The 21,207-nt window shown below is 44.4% G+C and overlaps 1 protein-coding gene across 1 annotated transcript in view; it reads right to left on the bottom strand.

The window, feature by feature from the left end:
• The window catches only part of dnah2 (dynein, axonemal, heavy chain 2), a 208,258-nt gene that overhangs the window by 158,538 nt on the left and 28,513 nt on the right, over positions 1-21,207 (bottom strand). The window contains 6 exon segments of the mRNA XM_014206991.2: positions 1,726-1,872; positions 2,122-2,336; positions 5,359-5,541; positions 6,151-6,280; positions 10,527-10,732; positions 11,447-11,534. Coding sequence (XP_014062466.2) covers positions 1,726-1,872; positions 2,122-2,336; positions 5,359-5,541; positions 6,151-6,280; positions 10,527-10,732; positions 11,447-11,534 — 969 coding nt within the window.

Genomic DNA, 21,207 nt, shown 5'->3' with positions numbered 1-21,207 from the left:
GCTGTGTCAGCTAGGCTGGATGCTGTGTCAGCTAGGCTGGATGCTGTGTCAGCTAGGCTGGATGCTGTGTCTACTAGGCTGGATTCTGTGTCAGCTAGGCTGGATGCTGTGTCAACTAGACTGGATGCTGTGTCAACTAGGCTGGATGCTGTGTCAACTAGGCTGGATGCTGTGTCAGCTAGGCTGGATTCTGTGTCAGCTAGGCTGGATGCTGTGTCAACTAGGCTGGATGCTGTGTCAATTAGACTGGATGCTGTGTCAACTAGACTGGATGCTGTGTCAGCTAGGCTGGATGCTGTGTCAGCTAGGCTGGATGCTGTGTCAATTAGACTGGATGCTGTGTCAGCTAGGCTGGATGCTGTGTCAATTAGACTGGATGCTGTGTCAATTAGACTGGATGCTGTGTCAGCTAGGCTGGATTCTGTGTCAGCTAGGTTGGATGCTGTGTCAACTAGGCTGGATGCTGTGTCAGCTAGGCTGGATGCTGTGTCAGCTAGGCTGGATGCTGTGTCAATTAGACTGGATGCTGTGTCAATTAGACTGGATGCTGTGTCAGCTAGGCTGGATTCTGTGTCAGCTAGGTTGGATGCTGTGTCAACTAGGCTGGATGCTGTGTCAACTAGGCTGGATGCTGTGTCAGCTAGGCTGGATGCTGTGTCAATTAGACTGGATGCTGTGTCAGCTAGGTTGGATGCTGTGTCAACTAGACTGGATGCTGTGTCAACTAGACTGGATGCTGTGAGAGAGTTAAGGCTACTTGACAGGCTCACCATTGAAACTGTCATCTTTCTTCTGGAATCCGGAAGGACATAAAACCATATAGAAGTAAGACTGATATCGATTTTGAGACATGACATGTAGTATTTTCATATTTTAGTATACGCTTTTCATATTAATGTGAAATTCCTGTTCTTTTTCGAAGACTTCTCACAAAAACAAGCGTAGCTCTGTGAAATGTCAACGGGGCACGGAGCGTACCACAAGCTGTTGATTTTCAAAGCCTTTTACATTTCACTCAGTTCATTTGGCTTTTTGCGACCAGCAGAAACAACTTTGCAAATGACCACAATGTATAAAATCCTCATAAGTCGCTGCGAGAAAGCGCACCGCTGTCGACTGAGCTCGGTGTTCATTAGCAGAAGTATTAGATGACGAAATCCAACTTTTTAGATATAATGTTAATGATATGATAGTGAAAGACCCCACTGAACGATCCAGAATGTGAACAATCATATTTGTCTTAGTGAAATGTATTTTATAACATAATGAAGTGAAATTTCATCACCAAAGCTTGTTTGGGCAGAGTGGATGGACACCCTAATTACAGGGACATAGATAAACACTAACACACAGTTTGTTGATGCAGTATGCACACACTTGACCTACGGCTAGGACTCTTCTCACAGTAAGTTGTGAGCATTATGCTATGCATGGCCTGCCACGTGCTAATTCACATCCACTCTGAGTGTGCTTCAATCTGAAGTGTTTCGCAGTGTGTGTGTGTGTGTGTGTTCAGTTTCAAGCAGTGTTGGGTGTGCTGAACTTTGCAGGGTCCCAGGCACTGTGTATACAGAGGCTTAAAGTCCAAATTGCCTCGTACTGAGCAAGGATGTGAGAGACTTAGGTACAGCGTGTGTGTGCGCTCGCGCGTGTGTGCGTGTGTGCGTTCGTACGCGTCTGCGTACATCTGTGTGTGTGCGTGCCTGCGTGTGTGTGTGTCTGTACCGGTTGTAGTCTCGTACCACCAGCAGGACACTCTCCCTCATGCTGCGGAGCTCCTCTCTCCTCTGGTAGACGTCAGAGACGTAGTGGGGGATCTCGAACAGCAGACGCTCCCAGTAGTGGACCTCATTGAACATCTGCAGCATGTTCCTACACACAACCAAGGACAGGGAGTGTTCACATGACTGAGGTCTGATACAGAAGGTGTTTGTGTCGAGGGGAGCGAGAGTCCCCGGCGTGCGTCTTTATGTCAGTAGGGCGTGTGAGCCTGAGAATATCCACGTGTGCTGTGACGCGTCCTCTAACCGCCTGTCTGCGTTTGCGAAAACTCTCCTAAAACTCTCCTCCATCTTCCGAGTGTGTGTGTGTGCGTGTGTGTGTCCTCCGGTATGAACCCACTTGTCGAAGTTGATGTCCAGCATGCCCTGTTTCTCCTTGCAGCGCACCATGAGTGGCTGGTCCAGCCTCTTGAGACTCTGTCGGTCCAGAGACTGACTCCACTCAGAGAAGACCCTCCGGACCAACTCATCCAGGGTCTGGACCAGCTGGCTGTACGCCAGACACACCTCCTCTCCACTGCCGATGTGGGGCATGAAGTGGGCACACTGTACCACCTACGGCAGGGGAGAGGTTCAAACCACACACACGGTAATTCAACAAGAGTTTTAAAAAAGGAGCAACGGGACATACAGACGAGCTAAGAAAGGCAGATAGCAACTTGTATCAAAACCGACCTTAGATGGACAGGAAGGGTCTCCAACGTTAACAGGATGCTGTTGCTAAGGAATAGTGCTTCTGTTGTATATTCTGTATCCTTGCACACTCACTACCACTTACTTGACGGAGAAATGTTTGATAAAAAGTACTTATTAAATTCCTATGTGTGTAGAATGAATGTTCTCCTTTGTTCTATGGTGCCTAATGTATCCAGAAAGATGCATTTCAACAGAGAGCCGTTCCTTCCAGCCATATGCTCTGTGTAAGCAAAGAGACCAGGCAGACACGGCTGTGTTTAAAACACACAGATGCCAAGGCCATGTCTGCGCCCCTATCCATCTGATCGAGGATCAGTTTGGCCATTCAGATAATGAATGAGATTACATGGACAGTCTGGGAGGACCTGATCATAGATCGGTAGGACTCCTACTCTGAGATGCTTTATGAATCTGTGCCCTGGACTTAATGGACTGGCCCCCTGCCATGATAGGCCTTTGGATGGGCAGCCAGGCCTGCTCCAACCCCTAACTAGCTAATACTCCTCATAGAGTACTACAGAGAACTGGAGCCTGGCTTCATTAAGGTTCATCAACATATGTCAGAGGATTGCTTTGGCATGCTATAACCCCTGTCTCCCCTATACAGTACCTTGGCCTGCTATAACCCCTGTCTCCCCTATACTGTACTTTGACCTGCTATAACCCCTGTCTCCCCTATACAGTACTTTGGCCTGCTATAACCCCTGTCTCCCCTATACAGTACCTTGGCCTGCTATAACCCCTGTCTCCCCTATACAGTACCTTGGCCTGCTATAACCCCTGTCTCCCCTATACAGTACTTTGACCTGCTATAACCCCTGTCTCCCCTATACAGTACTTTGGCCTGCTATAACCCCTGTCTCCCCTATACAGTACTTTGGCCTGCTATAACCCCTGTCTCCCCTATACAGTACCTTGGCCTGCTATAACCCCTGTCTCCCCTATACAGTACCTTGGCCTGCTATAACCCCTGTCTCCCCTATACAGTACTTTGGCCTGCTATAACCCCTGTCTCCCCTATACAGTACTTTGACCTGCTATAACCCCTGTCTCCCCTATACAGTACTTTGACCTGCTATAACCCCTGTCTCCCCTATACAGTACTTTGGCCTGCTATAACCCCTGTCTCCCCTATACAGTACTTTGGCCTGCTATAACCCCTGTCTCCCCTATACAGTACTTTGACCTGCTATAACCCCTGTCTCCCTTATAAAGTACTTTGACCTGCTATAACCACGGTCTCCCCTATACAGTACTTTGACCTGCTATAACCCCTGTCTCCCCTATACAGTACCTTGGCCTGCTATAACCCCTGTCTCCCCTATACAGTACTTTGACCTGCTATAACCCCTGTCTCCCCTATACAGTACTTTGGCCTGCTATAACCCCTGTCTCCCCTATACAGTACCTTGGCCTGCTATAACCCCTGTCTCCCTTATACAGTACCTTGGCCTGCTATAACCCCTGTCTCCCCTATACAGTACTTTGACCTGCTATAACCCCTGTCTCCCCTATACAGTACTTTGACCTGCTATAACCCCTGTCTCCCCTATACAGTACTTTGACCTGCTATAACCCCTGTCTCCCCTATACAGTACTTTGGCCTGCTATAACCCCTGTCTCCCTATACAGTACTTTGGCCTGCTATAACCCCAGTCTCCCTTATACAGTACTTTGGCCTGCTATAACCCCTGTCTCCCCTATACTGTACTTTGACCTGCTATAAGCCCTGTCTCCCCTATACAGTACTTTGACCTGCTATAACTCCTGTCTCCCTTATACAGTACTTTGGCCTGCTATAACCCCTGTCTCCCCTATACAGTACTTTGGGCTACCATAACCCCAGTCTCCCTTATACAGTACTTTGGCCTGCTATAACCCCTGTCTCCCCTATACAGTACTTTGGCCTGCTATAACCCCTGTCTCCCCTATACAGTACCTTGGCCTGCTATAACCCCTGTCTCCCCTATACAGTACTTTGACCTGCTATAAGCCCTGTCTCCCCTATACAGTAGTTTGACCTGCTATAACCCCTGTCTCCCCTATACAGTACTTTGGCCTGCTATAACCCCTGTCTCCCCTATACAGTACTTTGGCCTGCTATAACCCCTGTCTCCCCTATACAGTACCTTGGCCTGCTATAACCCCTGTCTCCCCTATACAGTACCTTGGCCTGCTATAACCCCTGTCTCCCCTATACAGTACCTTGGCCTGCTATAACCCCTGTCTCCCCTATACAGTACCTTGGCCTGCTATAACCCCTGTCTCCCCTATACTGTAATTTGACCTGCTATAACCCCAGTCCCCCTTATAAAGTACTTTGAGCTGCTATAACCCCGATCTCCCTTATACAGTACTTTGACCTGCTATAACCCCTGTCTCCCCTATACTGTACTTTGACCTGCTATAAGCCCTGTCTCCCCTATACAGTACTTTGGCCTGCTATAACCCCTATCTCCCTTATACAGTACTTTGGCCTGCTATAACCCCAGTCTCCCCTATACAGTACTTTGGCCTGCTATAACCTCTATCTCCCTTATACAGTACTTTGGCCTGCTATAACCCCAGTCTCCCCTATACAGTACTCTGGGCTACCATAACCCCTATCTCCCTTATACAGTACTTTGGCCTGCTATAACCCGTCTCCCCTTTACAGTACCTCTTCTCTGTGGGTTTACCGACACAGTAGGCGTTCTTCCAATGTAACCTCACTCTCATTGAATGTGACACTTTTCCCCTCCAAAGGCCTAAAGCAAGGTTTGACCTATGGCCTCATAGTTCAAATGAAGTTCGATAAAACAAATATCTTAATGATCACCCCTTCTCAATGACGGTGTAGACCGTAACCATGTGTAGCCTCTGGCCCTACCCCTCCTCTCACCTCCATGGGTCTCTCTATGCGTCGCCGCAGGGCTCTAGCCCAGTGGGCCTGTCCAGCGTGGAGGGGCATGTGGGCAGGGGTGTGGAACATCTTTTTACTCAGCTCCTTGTTGACCAGGTTGAGTTCCTTATTAAAAAGACCATAGACATCTACCGTCTTCCTGTCTATGGTCCTCTTGATGGCCTGGAGAGAGAGGGGGAGGGAGGGAGGGGGGGAGAGAGAGAGAGAGAGAGGGAGGGAGGGGGAGAGAGAGAGAGAGAGAGAGGGAGAGGGAGAGCGGGAGGGAGAGAGGGAGAGCGGGAGGGAGAGGGAGCGGGAGGGAGAGAGGGAGCGGGAGGGAGGGAGAGAGAGAGGGAGAGAAAGACAGAGACAGAAGGGCAGAGAGAGAGTGCATTTACTCGACAGTGTTTATCTCTGTTATGAAATGGCACACAGATAGTACATAAAGTAGTTTGAGCGTGAGAAAGTCCTTTACCACTCATGCACACACACACCCACCCTAAGCTTTAAAAGGCATCAGAGGATGAATAATCTACAGAGGCCTTGCTATTGTTGAAAAATGCTATTCCCCAAGTATTAGAGTGATAGAATGGCCCGATGTTGCATGGTCCATTTAGGAGAAAGAAATAGGCTTCTGTGCTGGCCAGCCGTATCGTAACAAAAAGATGTGCAGTCATATACAGTCCACATGGTTTTACTGTGTGGTTAATGAATGTAGAGTTGTGTGTGTGGAAGTATATTGGCATATGAATGCAGGTGTGTGGTGTGTGTGTGTGTGTGTGTGTGGTGTACCTCGCGGGCAGACAGGTGCTGGAAGATGTCTAGCAGCTGAACGCCCTCCTCCACGGTGTTGACCGTCTCAAACGCTGTGCTGATCAGGTTCTGCATCATCACCTCCAGATCCTTCACTCCCGCACGGAACCTACCAAAACCGCACACACACGAGCACACACACAGTAAAACATGTACAGACACACATGATTGATGATTTGGTGAAATGGTGACCCACACAACACATCAAACAGTTTCTCACACATGTAAGCGAAAACTCGCTCACACACACACACACACACACCCCGACACACACACCCACACCACAGGGTGTAGGCTAGTATTGATTGGACCAATAGTAATGTGCTGAGTGGCTATGAAACAGCTGCCCCTGACACAAGCCCAGCTGTCTTGGCAACAACATTACGACCCCACGACCTCCAGCGACCCCCATTCATCATCCACATCAAACACACATCAGCCCCTGGCCAGCCCCTGTTCCCAACACCCCCGCTACCCTGGCGCAGGGGTGTGGAGGGGTGGCAGCGGGGGGGGTGGATAGTCCCCTGAGGATCCACACACACTCCCTCCCACCTCCTCCCCCCCCCCACCTCCCCCTTCCCTAATCATGTTATTCAGATGAGGAGTCCAATAGGCTGCTGTCACCGAAACTCTGAATGACAAGAAGGGGCGTTGGGCGTTGCTGTACAACCCTGTATCGGCCTGGCCCATAGGGGCCTCTTCGCTCATAGATAGGCTTGTGTCCCAAATGGCACACTATCCCCTATATAATGCACAACATTTGAGCTTCTTGTCAAAAAGTTGTGCACCCTATGTAGGGCATAGGGCGTCATTTGGGACGCATCGTAGTCACCGCAGCCCGGGTCATTCATCTAAAAGACAGTCAGACACATACTAACGATCTATTAATGCTGTGTCAGAGAGGTGTTGGTGGGTACTGTCCCGGGTCTGGACAAGCATTGATCCAACTCCTACACCATCAAGTTTGGAATTAGCGTGTGGAAAACAGACACAGCTATAAGTGTATAGGCCAGGGTTTCCTTTAGGAAAATGGATAATTGACCAGCAGCATTTTAATTGAATGGACATTTGAGAAATTCACTGGAGCCATATGCATTGGGTGCGTAACCTGATTAGGGTGTCCACCCACGGTGCTCAGAATGACAGAAATAACATCTTCGATAATGCTAATTCATCTTCACAGAACATGCAACTCCAGGATGCAACGTCCTTCTTACTGTATTCCAATGTACACTTTGAAGATGTTAGAATACCTGTCCACATGTACTTTTGATCAGCCAACAAGACGAGTAAGAACAGCAATATCACTAGACTATGTCAATCTACTATCCCCCATAGTAGAAAAGCTAACATATTTTATTGGTCAGCTTGTTGTTCTGTGCGAGAAAGAAACAGCCTGTTCCAAACAGACAGTTGTGGGACGATAGATAACAAATTCATACAACCAGTAGCCTAGGGTACATAAAAAAACTGATGCAACAAATTAGCTTAAAATGTCGATAAACGATTAATTATTCACATTATATGCAGAGCAATGCGCACAAGGCAGTAGGTTGTGTGTGAATGTTCATTCCATAATGCAGTTATCGGGAAAACGTTGTCAAGCTAGCGGTTTCATGTGACCGAGATGAAAATATCCGGTAGAAATTTAGAAAGAGGGGAGATCTAAAGATGCAACAACTAGCATCGGTTGCTAATATGACTAGGATTGTGCCGTTGGCTGCTGGACAATGAAAGAAACCAATAGAACATGACAGAAATAGGCTACTGGTTTAATTGGCATATGGAAGTCTTTATAAAATAATTGCCTCCACTAATATGGTCTGATTTTGGCTAGACTACTTTGAAGCAAGGTAAAACATGCCTCATAATATGTAGTAAAACGTTCAGGTTTCAAACAACTAAGTATATGTTCTCAAAATGCATACTGCCTCCAGCTCATTGCAAAGTGGTGGGTGATGCACTGAAGCCGGCCTAGTTGCCTATGCACTTGAATGGCAAATGGTAGGGGTGTTCCTGAGTAGTTGGACAAAACTAGAATCGTAACGGATATGGGCAATTTTCTGGATACGATTATGATCCGAGAAATATTTGTAATTATCCGTGATCCAAAAATAAATACAAATCAGGTGCCAGCACACATCCTTCTCATTAGTCAGTCATGTGCAAGGTTCTACGTGGTCTAAATTACTCAACTGGCTGTCTGTAAAGAGAAGGACGGGCTGTACGTTGATCCTGCTGCTCCGATTGGATAGAGTGAAGCTGTATTTCTCCATCTACTAACTTCATAATTTCACCCGATCAGTTTTCCTTGCATATTTTTGGTCCCATCATTTAGATTGCTGCTGCATGCTGCTATGATAAATAACATGGCGAAGACGTTTGCTATCAAGCTATCAATGTGCATAATATTTAACAAGTGGGGCAAGGGAAAAATATGAAACGATGATGCGCATTCGGACTAAGTGACAGCAAACTTGGCTGCCAGCTGCAGGTTAAGGACACACACACACAGACGCCCCTCTGCTCCTAATCTGCAGTTTTTTTGCAGTGAGAACGTGCAGGGATGTATTTAGCCAACATCTACTTAGTTATATGAAAACAGTTTATTTCGATCACGAGTATCATCTGTGGCACGCCTGCTCCCACTCCCTCTCCCATGCTGCCCATAATTACGCACACCTGTCACCATCGTTACGCACCTCAGTGCTTCATTGGACTCACCTGGACTCCATCACTTTATTGATTGCCTCCTCTATATCTGTCTGTTCCTCAGTTTGATCCCTGTGTCAGCATTAATGTCATAATGTTTCCCCTGTCCCGACGCTGTCCGTGTTTTGTTTTATGTCTGTTATTTATTAAATATTCACTCCCTGTGCTTGCTTCTCCTCTTCCAGCGTCTGTCCTCACAATCTGATCCGATCTTACTATCAACTGTCAATTTACAGATACAATTACGGATACAAGTACGGCCATGTCGGCACACCCCTAACGAATGGGAAGCGCACTTCAATTACCAGTTAAGAAATACAAATCGTGGCCCTCAAAACACCTTTTAACACGCGATTGCATTTAGAATTGTTGCGCAATGATTGGGTTTATAAAAGCACATTTCAGTGCAGGAGCAATGAACAAGCTGTTTGAGGAGCTGTAACAGCAGCTCTCGTGCTGTCTGACAGATTTTCCACCCAAACATAGGCTCTGTATCAGTATGCTGTGCGTGTGTCATAAGACGCATAACGACTAATGGAATGCCACTAAATTATGCAAAGAAACCTATAGAATGATAAGCATGACCGGTCAAATATATTTACATCGACTGGTATTTCTATCAATGAATAGGCTAAAAAACATTATTTCGCAAAGGGATTTTTTTCCCTTCTCCCAGACAATTGGCCAGAGTCAATTTTATTTATCGGCTTTTCATTTTTGGGGGGGGGGGGCCAAAAGCCGGCTATTATCAGCAATCGGAAACCCTGGTATAGGCCTACGTAAACTGTACAAGACAGACAGAAGAAGTAAACAGCGATCCTAGTAGATCGAAACAGTATATAAACAAACATACAGAATGTCTACATATCTTCTATTGACAGACACTGCTATAACAGTGCAACCATTTTGGTCACATATGCTCCTAAATAACCCAGATAATAATTGTTGTAATTATTACTTTGCTATTCCGCAGCCTCTGAGTGCCAAAGATAATACACTGAGTGTAGATTCGTGACCGTTGCACCATTACTGCAGAAAAAATGTCTTGTTTCTAGCCCAAACGTTCAAATGTTAGGACCCATATTACATTTCTAAACCATCTCGCGAGCCGCTAACCTTGTTCAGTCATGTTACAGCATTTGCTGGCTAGCTTACAACCTGGTAACCACAGATGATAGTTATCATAATCTTTACCAGTAGTATCCAAACACTTGGTGGCACAGAAAGAAAAAACATGAGTATAGGCTATATTTTAATCGTAAAAAATATATATAACCCCTGTATTTTGTAATTGCTGGCAATTCTGATCATTAATACCTTTAATACTGCTTTCGTCAACTGAGGAGCACATGTGCTTCTTGTAAAAAAATTCAGGGTAAAACAGTTTGCAAAGGAAAAATGTAAATTTGCATTTAGGATAGTCCGTTTTCTTCAGTTTGGTGCCAAATGAACACGACCCAGTATTCAGACAGACAGGTCAGCAGTATGACGTCCATCCACTCCAGACAGACATGCCTGTTGTAGTCGTCATGCCAGGACAGACAGACAGACAGATGTTCAGACAGACAAACAGAGGTACTTCTTGTAGCCGTCTTGCAAGGTGTTCTGACAGACAGACGGACGGACGGACACACAGACGGTACCTGTTGTAGTCGTCGTGCCAGGAAGTGTTCTTTACGTCCAGGATGCCCTTGCGGACGTGTTGGAGGATCAGCAGGCTGCGTCCGAACGTGGACTCCATCTCCAGCAGGCTGCGGGTCACCTCCGCCCCCTGGCGTCCGGCGAAGCAGGGCAGGGGTATCTGCTCGCCCTCCTCCCGCCTGGCAAACTGCTGCTGGCAGTCACACACCTGGGAGGGGAGAGAGTTAGAGGCCGGTGGAAACAGATCACACGCGCACCCGCGTTGGCACACACAAACATGCACGTACACACATGCACATGGATCAGCATAGTGACAGCACAGTGTGACAGTATCAGCATAGGGAGGGAGGGAGGGAGGGAGGGAGGGAGGGAGGGAGGGAGGGAGGGAGGGAGGGAGGGAGGGAGGGAGGGAGGGAGGGAGGGGGGAGGGAGGAGTGCAGTAGCACAGTCATTGTGACAGGGACATGGTAGCAGAAGGGCAAATAGAGAAGCGTGATGGTGATGGTGAGACAGAAAACAGTGCAACACAGAAAAAAGTGTATTCAACAGTGTGAGACACAAATGGGGAAGTGATTGTGGAGAATTCCGAAGAGGTGAGATGAAGTTGATGGCAGTGTGTGAATATTTACATTTCTTCTAACCTTGCCACTGTGTATGTTCATTAGTGTTTGTGATTAGTATCTATCTTTTGTGAGTGTATGTGTTGTTATCATTTACATTTTAGTCATTTAGCAGATGCTCTGGTTACAATACTGAATGCATACATTTAATAATGCATACATTTAATAGTGTGTGTGTGTGTGTGTGTGTGTGTGTGTGTGTGTGTGTGTGTGTGTGTGTGTGTGTGTGTGTGTGTGTGTGTGTGTGTGTGTGTGTGTGTGTGTGTGTGTGTGTGTGTGTGTGTGTGTGTGAGAGACCTCACCTCCAGTAGGTCTTTGCACCTCTGTACAAAGGCATCGACCAAAGCAAAGATGCTGGTCTGGTCCAGGACCCAGCCTTTAGAAGAGTACCTAGAGAGAGAGAAAGAGAGAGGGAGACAGAGAGAGAGAGAGAGAGAGAGAGAGCGGTTGGGGGAGAGAGGGAGTGAAACAAAGAGAAAGAAAAAGTGAGAGAAAGCAACAGAAGGTTAAGCGGCCTTTCAGTCTTTCAACCGGTCCACCATCGCTTCACTCACGGTCTCTCTCTACATTTCCACGACCAACAGAGAATGACATAAACAAAAGCAATAGAAACAGTAAACTCCGATCCATAGGGGTAAGGGATAAGGCCAGAAATGATCTGTCATTGGCATAATTGCATTCTTCCAAACGTCTGTATGGCAGTGGGGTTGGAAGTGGGATTGCTTTTCACACTTCATTCTTCTCCTGATGGAAAGGTAATCTCTAGCGCAGCTTTTGAGACACAAACATTTAGAGTTTCTGTTATGGAAGGAAAATGGGACCCGGTTCAGGGGGGCGGAGGCCGTGGGAAGAGACTGGGGGGAGTAGAACAAAGTTGCAGAGGGCTACACACTAGAGGTCGACCGATTAATCGGCATGGCTGATTAATTAGGGCCGATTTCAAGTTTTCATAACAATCGGTAATCGCCATTTTTGGACGCCGATTATGGCCGATTACATTGCAATCCACGGGGAGACTGCGTGGCAGGCTGACCACCTGTTACGAGAGTGCAGCAAGGAGCCAAGCTAAGTTGCTAGCTAGCATTAAACTTATCTTATAAAAAACAATCAATCTTAACATAATCACTAGTTAACTACACATGGTTGATGATATTACTAGTTTAACTAGCTTGTCCTGCGTTGCATATAATCAATGCGGTGCATGTTAATTTATCATTGAATCATCGAATGATTTAACAAAAGCGCATCGTGAAAAAATCACAATCGTTGCACCAATTTATCTAACCATAAACATCAATGCCTTTCTTAAAATCAATCAAGTATATTTTTTTAACCCTGCATATTTAGTTAAAAGAAATTCATGTTAGCAGGCAATATTAACTACGGAAATTGTGTCACTTCTCTTGCGTTCAGTGCAAGCAGAGTCAGGGTATATGCAGCAGTTTGGGCCGCCTGGCTCGTTGTGAACTGTGTGAAGACCATTTCTTCCTAACAAAGACCGTAATTAATTTGGCAGAATTGTACATAATTATGACATAACATTGAAGGTTGTGCAATGTAACAGCAATATTTCGACTTAGGGTTGCCACCTGTTCGATAAAATACGGAACGGTTCCGTATTTCACTGAAAGAATTAACGTTTTGTTTTCAAAATGATAGTTTCCAGGTTTGACCATAATAATGACCTAAGGCTCGTATTTCTGTGTGTTTATTATATTATAATTAAATCTATGATTTGATATTTGATAGAGCAGTCTGACTGAACGATGGAAGGCAGCAGCAGGCTCGTAAGCATTCATTCAAACAGCACTTTCCTGCGTTTGCCAGCAGCTCTTAGCAACGCTTGAAGCACAGCGCTGTTTATGACTTCAAGCCTATCAACTCCCGAGATTAGGCTGGCAATACTATAGTGCCTATAAGAACATCCAATAGTCAAAGGTATATTAAATACAAATGGTATAGAGAGAAATTGTCCTATAATTCCTATAATAACTACAACCTAAAACTTCTTAACTGGGAATATTGAAGTTAAAAGGAACCACCAGCTTTCATATGTTCTCATGTTCTGGGCAAGGAACTTAAACGTTAGCTTTTTTACATGGCACACATTGCACTTTAACTTTCTTCTCCAACACTGTGTTTTTGCATTATTTAAACCAAATTGAACATGATTCATTATTTATGGGGAGGTGGTTAGAGCGTTGGACTACTAAACGAGAGGTTGCAAGATCAAATCCCTGAGCTGACAAGGTAAAAATTGGTCAATCTGCCCCTGAAGAAGGCAGTTAACCTGCTGTTTTTCAAAATAAGAATTTGTTCCTAATTGACTTACTAAATTGATTTCATTTATGTATTATATTAAGTTAAAATTAAAGTGTTCATTCAGTATTGTTGTAATTGTCATTATTACAAATATATATGTAAAAATCGGCCGATTAACCGGTTCGGCTTTCTTTGGTCCTCCAATAATCGGTATCGGCGTCGAAAAATCATAATCGGCCGACCTCTACTACACACACACACACGGTGTGATGAAGAGTGCGACACACACACACACGTTCCAGCTATGAAGGATGGGGAGAACTTAGAGTGAGATATAGACCCAAGTCTGGCTAGTAGGAGGTTTGAGATGTTCAGAACAGAACAGGGAACGACTGGAGCCAAGGTGGGGGGTGGGGGTAGGGGGGGGGGTGTTGAACATCTGTGAGTCTCTCTCGCTCTCTCTGTCTAACTGCAGATGAAAGAAAGTTGTTTGAAGTTTATACGGCTTTATTCCTACCATGACTCAGATGAAACGCTAGCTGATGTGGGTGTGTAGCACTGCATTCATCATCTCAATGATACCTTTAGCGCCTGGACGGCCTGGCCTCTCGCTGGTTCCCTCGTTCAGGAGGATATTAACTTCAGCAACCAAGAAATACTACAGCCACTGGAACACTCAATGGTCCTCTTTTAGAAACTGAAGGCTGCGATTCACACTGTTCAATTTTAAATGCTGGATTCTTCTTCTCTATTTAAAGACTGCAAGAGAGGGAGCTCTGTTTCTGGATTCATTTTGTTTATTTATTTTATTTAACCTTCATTTAACTAGGCATGTCAGTTAAGAACAAATTCTTATTTACAATGACGGCCTAGGAACAGTGGGTTAACTGCCTTGTTCAGGGGCAGAACGACAGATTTTCACCTTGTCAGCTCGAGGATTCGATCTAGTACCCTTTTGGTTACTGGCCCAATGCTCTAACAGTCTCATAGAATTTGAATAAGGACCCCCCCCCCCATTCATTTGGTGTGTTTTTTTGTTACTGTGTTGTTGAGGCATGTAGTTGTTTCTAGATGTCACCCTGTTATTTATTTCAAGCTCTGATTATGGCACTCTGGGGTTTTCCTGGCTTGTGCTGTGTACATGTTCTTTACTGACGTTCCGCTGACTGAATTTATGTCTGATTGATGTCATGTGTCTATTTGTCTGACACGGATGTGTTGATGGTGCTGTCTTGGTCCAGGTCTCTCTTGATTAACCTTGTTAAATAAAATTGGATGCTAAGGTTAATGTTGTTATGTGTGTGTGTGTGTGTGTGTGTGTGTGTGTGTGTGTGTGTGTGTGTGCGTGCGTGCGTGTGCGTGTGTGTTTGTGCGCGGAGGGTGTTCCTCCCAGTACAGTGCTATGCTGTAAGTCAGGGTAATTTGATCAACTTAACTAACCCTAACCCTCTGGGATGAATAGCGAATAAAAAATGTTTGGGCGTCTGGATAAGCATAAATCCCTCCAATTTTCAGCCTAATTAACTGAGAAAGAGCAGAGGACAAAAGTGTGTGGTAATAACAGACAAAAGCATGACTATCATGTCAACCCAACAGGAGCCAGAGATCCTACTGTCTGTCTGTCTGTCTGTCTGTCTGTCTGTCTGTCTGTCTGTCTGTCTGTCTGTCTGTCTGTCTGCCTGTCTGCCTGCCTGCCTGTCTGTCTGTCTGTCTGAGGAAAGGATCCAATAAGAGGAGAGAAGATCTACTGCTTTGTAGTGGACCAACCACTGTGTGTGATGTAAGCTGACAAGTTGTAGGGCCCTAACAAAATCTGTAAAGAACGCCACAAGGATTTTAACTTAGTAGGTAATCAACTAAATCTATTGAACTTATTAGAAAATGCATTCATTTGCCAAAGTGAATCGTAAGACCTTAACAAAATGCATCAGTGACTTCCTGAAATAGCACAGGAATGCCCCTGTCTGTGTGTACTGTGTGTGTGTGCGGTGCGGTGCGTACACCTTGTGTAGCCGTTAGCGACGATGCTAATGATGACCTTCTTCTGGTAGAGATGGAAAGACTTTCCCAAAAAACCCAAATAAGTTCTCAATTAAATGTTAACTACAAAGTAGCCTACGCCTACCTGGCAGAATGATATAATTGTATCATTTGCATCAATCAACCCAGTGGCCATTTGTTTTGCAGACTCTGCAATCATATGAGCGCTACAGCAACACCATTTATCCAAACAACTGTCTCTTCCTGGTGAACACTTGCATTAAAGCGTAGCTACACTGCAGGGCTTGACATTCAGATAGATTTACCAGTGGCACACCGGGCCAGCAACAAGTGAAAACTACTGGCCCGAATGAGAAAATCACTGGCCTGGGCCAATCTCCCAGGAAAGCAAGTTATGCACGCAGGATTTCAATTGTGGGTGATTTCATGTTTCATTTGCAACACCTCAAAATTTAAATTTCTTACAATTTTTCCTAGACCTCAAAAATGTTCTTCTGATGTGGTTTAAACATCACTTACGACATCAATTTGTTTTGTTTTTCTATTAAGTGTGATGTTGAGAGCGAAAACCTGAAGAAAAAAAAACGGGGGAAAAACGGAAACCTGGAAAAACTAAGCGGAGAAAACGGAATTTGGGGAAAAATGGAATCAGGCATTTTTTGGGGGGGATTTTATAAGACCTTAAAAGTTGTTATGCTCACAGGTTGTGTGATACACGCACACACACACACACACAGGTGCGAGGTGAATGTCAGTCAGTGATCCACATAAACAGCACATTACCCAGATGATCTGTGTGTTTATTCCGTTTGATGCAACACAATGGCTAGGTTCACGACCAAGCTTCTGAACAATAATACCACGGCCCTCTACAGGCTCAAAGAAAAGCTAGCTACTAGCTAGTCACCTTACCCCCAGCTGTGTACCGCGATAAGCCTGGAGGGTGAGACAGAATAGAAGGTAACACACACACACTCCGTCAAAACAGGACAAAGATGATTCAACTGTGTTTAAAATAGATATTAGCTTAGCCTCAGAGACACAACCTTATCATCTCAACACCACCTGAACCACAACAACAACAACAGGCTGGAGACAGTGTGAAAACTAATATAAACACTGCAGAGAGGTGCTAGGAGCCTAGGACAGGCATCCTCCAGGCTTTCTTGGGCAAAAGCACAGACAATACTATACAACTACAAGAAGCCTGAAAAAGCACTTTTTTGTGTGTGTGATCGCAGGGCTCCAGACTGCAACCCTTTAGTCGTATCTTGCAACCCTTTGGCTTGGCTGTGCAAGTAAAAAAATGTATAGTTCGCATTGGTGCGAGCTGCACATTTTACATTACACGTGATCACAATATAGTAGCCATATGTAGGAAAATCGAAGTTCCAAAGGCTGGGCCTAATATAGAGTATAAGAGGTCATCATCAGGGGCGGCAGGTAGCCTAGTGGTTAGAGCATTGGACTAGTAACCGGAAGGTTGCAAGATCAAATCCCAGAGCTGACAAAGTAAAAATCTATCATTCTGTCCCTGAATAAGGCAGTTTTAAATTAACCCACTGTTCCTAGGCAGTCATTGAAAATAAGAATTTGTTCTTAACTGACTTGCCTAGTTAAATGAAGGTAAAATGAAAACAATAAGTTTTGTAGTGATTCCTATGTTGTTGATGTAAATAATATTTGTTGGTCCATGGTGTGTAATGAGAAGCAACCAGATGCTCCACTTGACACATTTATTAAATTGCTTATCCCCGTTACTAATAATCATGCACCCATTAAGAAAATGACATTAGAAACGGTTAAATCCCCACGGATTGATGAGGAATTGAAAAAATTGTATGGTTGAGAGGGATGAGGCAAAATAATTGGTAAATAAGTCTAACTGCACAACCGATTGGCAAATGTACTTCAAATTGAGAAATCATGTGGCTAAACGGAAAAAAAGAAGAAACTACACTATGAAACAAAGATAAATGACAAAGAATGATTGTACATTTTGGGTAAAAAGGCATACAACGGTCCATCATTTATTGAATCAGGTGGCTCATTCATCACAAAACCCACTGATATTGCCAACTACTTTAATGATTTTTTAATTGGCAAGATTAGCAAACTTAGGCATGACATGCCAGCAACAAACACTGACACTACACAGCCAAGTATATCTGACCAAATTATGAAAGACAAGCAATTTTGAATTCCGTAAAGTGAGTGTGGATGAGGTGAAAAAAATGATTGTTGTCTATCAACAATGACAAGCCACCGGGGTCTGACAACATGGATGGAAAATTACTGAGGATAATAGCAGACGATATTGCCACTCCTTTCTGCCTATCTTCAATTTAAGCCTACTATAAACTGTGTGCCCTCAGAGCTGGAGGGAAGCAAAAGTAATTCCCCTACCTAAGAATGGCAAAGTCCCTTTTACTGTCTCAAATAGCTGACCAATCAACCTGTTACCAACCCTTAGTTTGGAAAAATGTGTGTTTGACCAGATACAATGCTATTTTACAGTAAACAAACAGACTTTCAGCACGCTTATAGGGAAGGACATTCAACAAGCACAGCACTTACACAAATGACTGATGATTGGCTGAGAAAAATGTATGATAAAAAGATTGTGCAGGTTAGATTGTGCAGGTTTTGTTAGACTTCAGTGAGGCTTTTGACATTATCGATCATAGTCTGCTGCTGGAAAAACATATGTGTTATGGCTTTACACCCCCTGCTATATTGTGGATAGAGTTGCCTGTCTAACAGAACACAAAGGGTGTTCTTTAATGGAAGCCTATCCAACATCCAGGTAGAATCAGGAATTCCTCAGGGCAGCAGTCTAGGCCCCTAACATTCTTCAGTCTTTACTAACGACATGCCTTGAGTAAAGCCAGTGTGTCTATGTATGCGGATGACTCAACACTATATACATCAGCTACTACATCGACTGAAATTACTGCAACACTTAACAAAGAGCTGCAGTTAGTTTCAGAATGGGTGGCAAGGAATAAGTCAGTCCTAAATATTTCAAAAACTAAAACCATTTCATTTGGGACAAATCATTCAGTAAACCCTAAACCTCAACTAAATATTGTAATTAATAATGTGGAAATTGAGCAAGTTGATGTGACTAAACTGCTTAGGGTAATCCTGGATTGTAAACTGTCATGGTCAAAACATATTGATACAACAGTAGCTAAGAAGGGGAGAAGTCTGTCCATAATAAAGCACTGTTCTGCCTTCTTAACAACACTATCAACAGTTTTGTCGCATCAGGACTACTGTTCAGTCGTGTGGTTAGGTGCCACAAAGAGGGACTTAGGAAAATTGCAATTGGCTCAGTACAGGGCAGCACGGTACACAGAGATCTCACATTAATAATATGCATGTCGATCTCTCCTGGCTCAAAGTGGAGGAGAGATTGACTTCATCACTACTTGTATTTGTGAGTATTGACATGTTGAATGCACCGAGCTGTCTGTCTAAACTACTGGCACACAGCTCAGACACCCATGCATACCCCACAAGACATGCCACCAGAGGTCTCTTCACAGTCCCCAAGTCCAGAACAGACTATGGGAGGCGCACATTACTACATAGAGCCATGACTACATGGAACTCTATTCCACATCAAGTAACTCATGCAAGCAGTGCAAACATAGGCACAGTGTAATGTGTACACTAATAATCGGGAAGCAAGTACAGGGAGTGAATTTAATAAATAAACGAACATGGAACAAAACAAGAAACACGAGTAGTGTACAGACATGAAACATATAAACAGAAACAACAACGCCTGGGGAAAGAACCAAAGGGAGTGACCGATACAGGGGAGGTAATCAGGAAGGTGATGGAGTCCAGGTGAGTCTCATGAGGCGCAGGTGCGCGTAACAATGGTGGCAGGTGTGCGTAATGATGAATAAACTGGTGACAACGAGCGCCAGAGAGGGGAAGCGAGAGTAGACGTGACACACAGACACATGCATACAAACACACAATAACATACGCACTATATACACACGTACACATGGATTTTGTGTTGTAGATATGTGGTAGTAGAGTTGGGCTTGAGGGCACACACTTACTGTGTTGTGAAATCTGTTTTATTTTTATTTATATAAAAAAAGATTGAACCTTTATTTAACTAGGCAAGTCGGTTAAGAACAAATTCTTCTTTACATTGACGGCCTACCCCGGCCCAACCCTGGACGACGCTGGGACAATTGTGCGCCGCCCTATGGGACTCCTAATCACGTCCGGTTGTGATACAGCCTAGAATCGAACCAGGGTCTGTAGTGACACCTCTAGCACTGAGATGCAGTGCCTTAGACCGCTGCATCACTCGGGAGCCATGTGAATGTATTGTAAGGTTTTGAAAATTAGATAACTGCCTTAATTTTGCTGGACCCAGGAAGAGTAGCTGATGCCTTGGCAGCTGGATTTATCCATAAGAAATACAAATACCTCACTCAAAATGTCAATTTTTTTAGGCGGCTAAAACCATGATTTGGTCAAACAGTAAAGTATATTATCCTCATGATTCCTATAAGGAAAGTGTCTGCCTGCCCCTGTACCTGTTTCGCTGGGGCCTGCTGCTATGTCGAGCAAGCCACTCTCTCCTTTCCCAGTGGCAAAAAACTGCTCCGGGGAGAAAATAAAGTGTTCTGATTGTATAACATTTTTAAATCCAATTGTGGGGAAAACAGAGCTACCCTGTTGACACAGTTGGAAAGAAGAGGTTCTCAGCTTTGTGTAGGTATACTTGTTCTTTCTCAACTCTATTTTACAAACGCGATAGGCTATTTGATATGGCACTGAGATACGGAGCACGCGAAATGCGCAGTTAGCCACTGCGAGGGCATAGGCCTCATTGGGCGGTAGGCTACAACTGCAAAAACATTTTTACTGTTAGATGAATACATGGCTACTGGCAGTGGGTGTTATATTTAGACTTAGCGATCTAGCTAATGTGTTTTGAGTTTCCACATATTTAGGTGGTGAATTAGTCCCAAATAAATTTGCCAATGATATTACAGCACATAAAGATGCAGGCAAATTCATCTATATTGAACAACAAAAAAGATTTGACAATTCTGGAGCCCTATTTTAACAGTAAAATATAATAACAATAGCTTTATTGTCTATCCAATGAATGAAGTTGCACATAAAAATATTTGGAATCACAACATGAAAAGCTGATGAAATATCTTCTCAGGTGTCCATTAGGCTTTTTAATAAAGCACTGTGAAAGACTTTATAAGATGATGATAATAATAATACTAATAATAATATATGAATTAGCAGACGCTTGCATGCAGCGACTTACAGTCATGACTGAATACATTTTACGTATGGATGGTCCCGGGAATCGAACCCACTATCCTAGCTAAGCTACTCTATTGAGTGATGGGGCAATTTTTTGAGGGTGAGAACAAATCATGGGCTGTTGCCACCAACTGAAAAACTTAGTGGCAGGGGAAAATGTTAGCACCCTTTAATTTATTTAGGCAAGAGGAAGAGAGTTGAGCACGTTCTTTTCCTTTACCTGAGATTAACTCGAAGGAATAACCTTTATCAGAAGGTTATCACTACATCAAACAGCCAGGCGTATTAAATTAATTTATCTCAGTCAGGGTAAGGGAGAAGGGAGACTACACGAACGCACGCGCACACACACGCACACACCTCTACAAAGACACTACAAAGGGTTAAACCTGATGAGGGATAAAGAGGAGCTGCCTGCTGCCTGGCTATGTACTGCATTGTCGCTCTGTCTGTCTCTCTTTCTATCTGTCTGTCTGGC

Source organism: Salmo salar, chromosome ssa07 (genome assembly GCF_905237065.1).
Source record: "Salmo salar chromosome ssa07, Ssal_v3.1, whole genome shotgun sequence".
Taxonomy (NCBI): domain Eukaryota; kingdom Metazoa; phylum Chordata; class Actinopteri; order Salmoniformes; family Salmonidae; genus Salmo; species Salmo salar.
The sequence above is the reverse complement of the archived record's forward strand: the minus strand, read 5'-3'. Positions and strand labels throughout refer to the sequence as shown.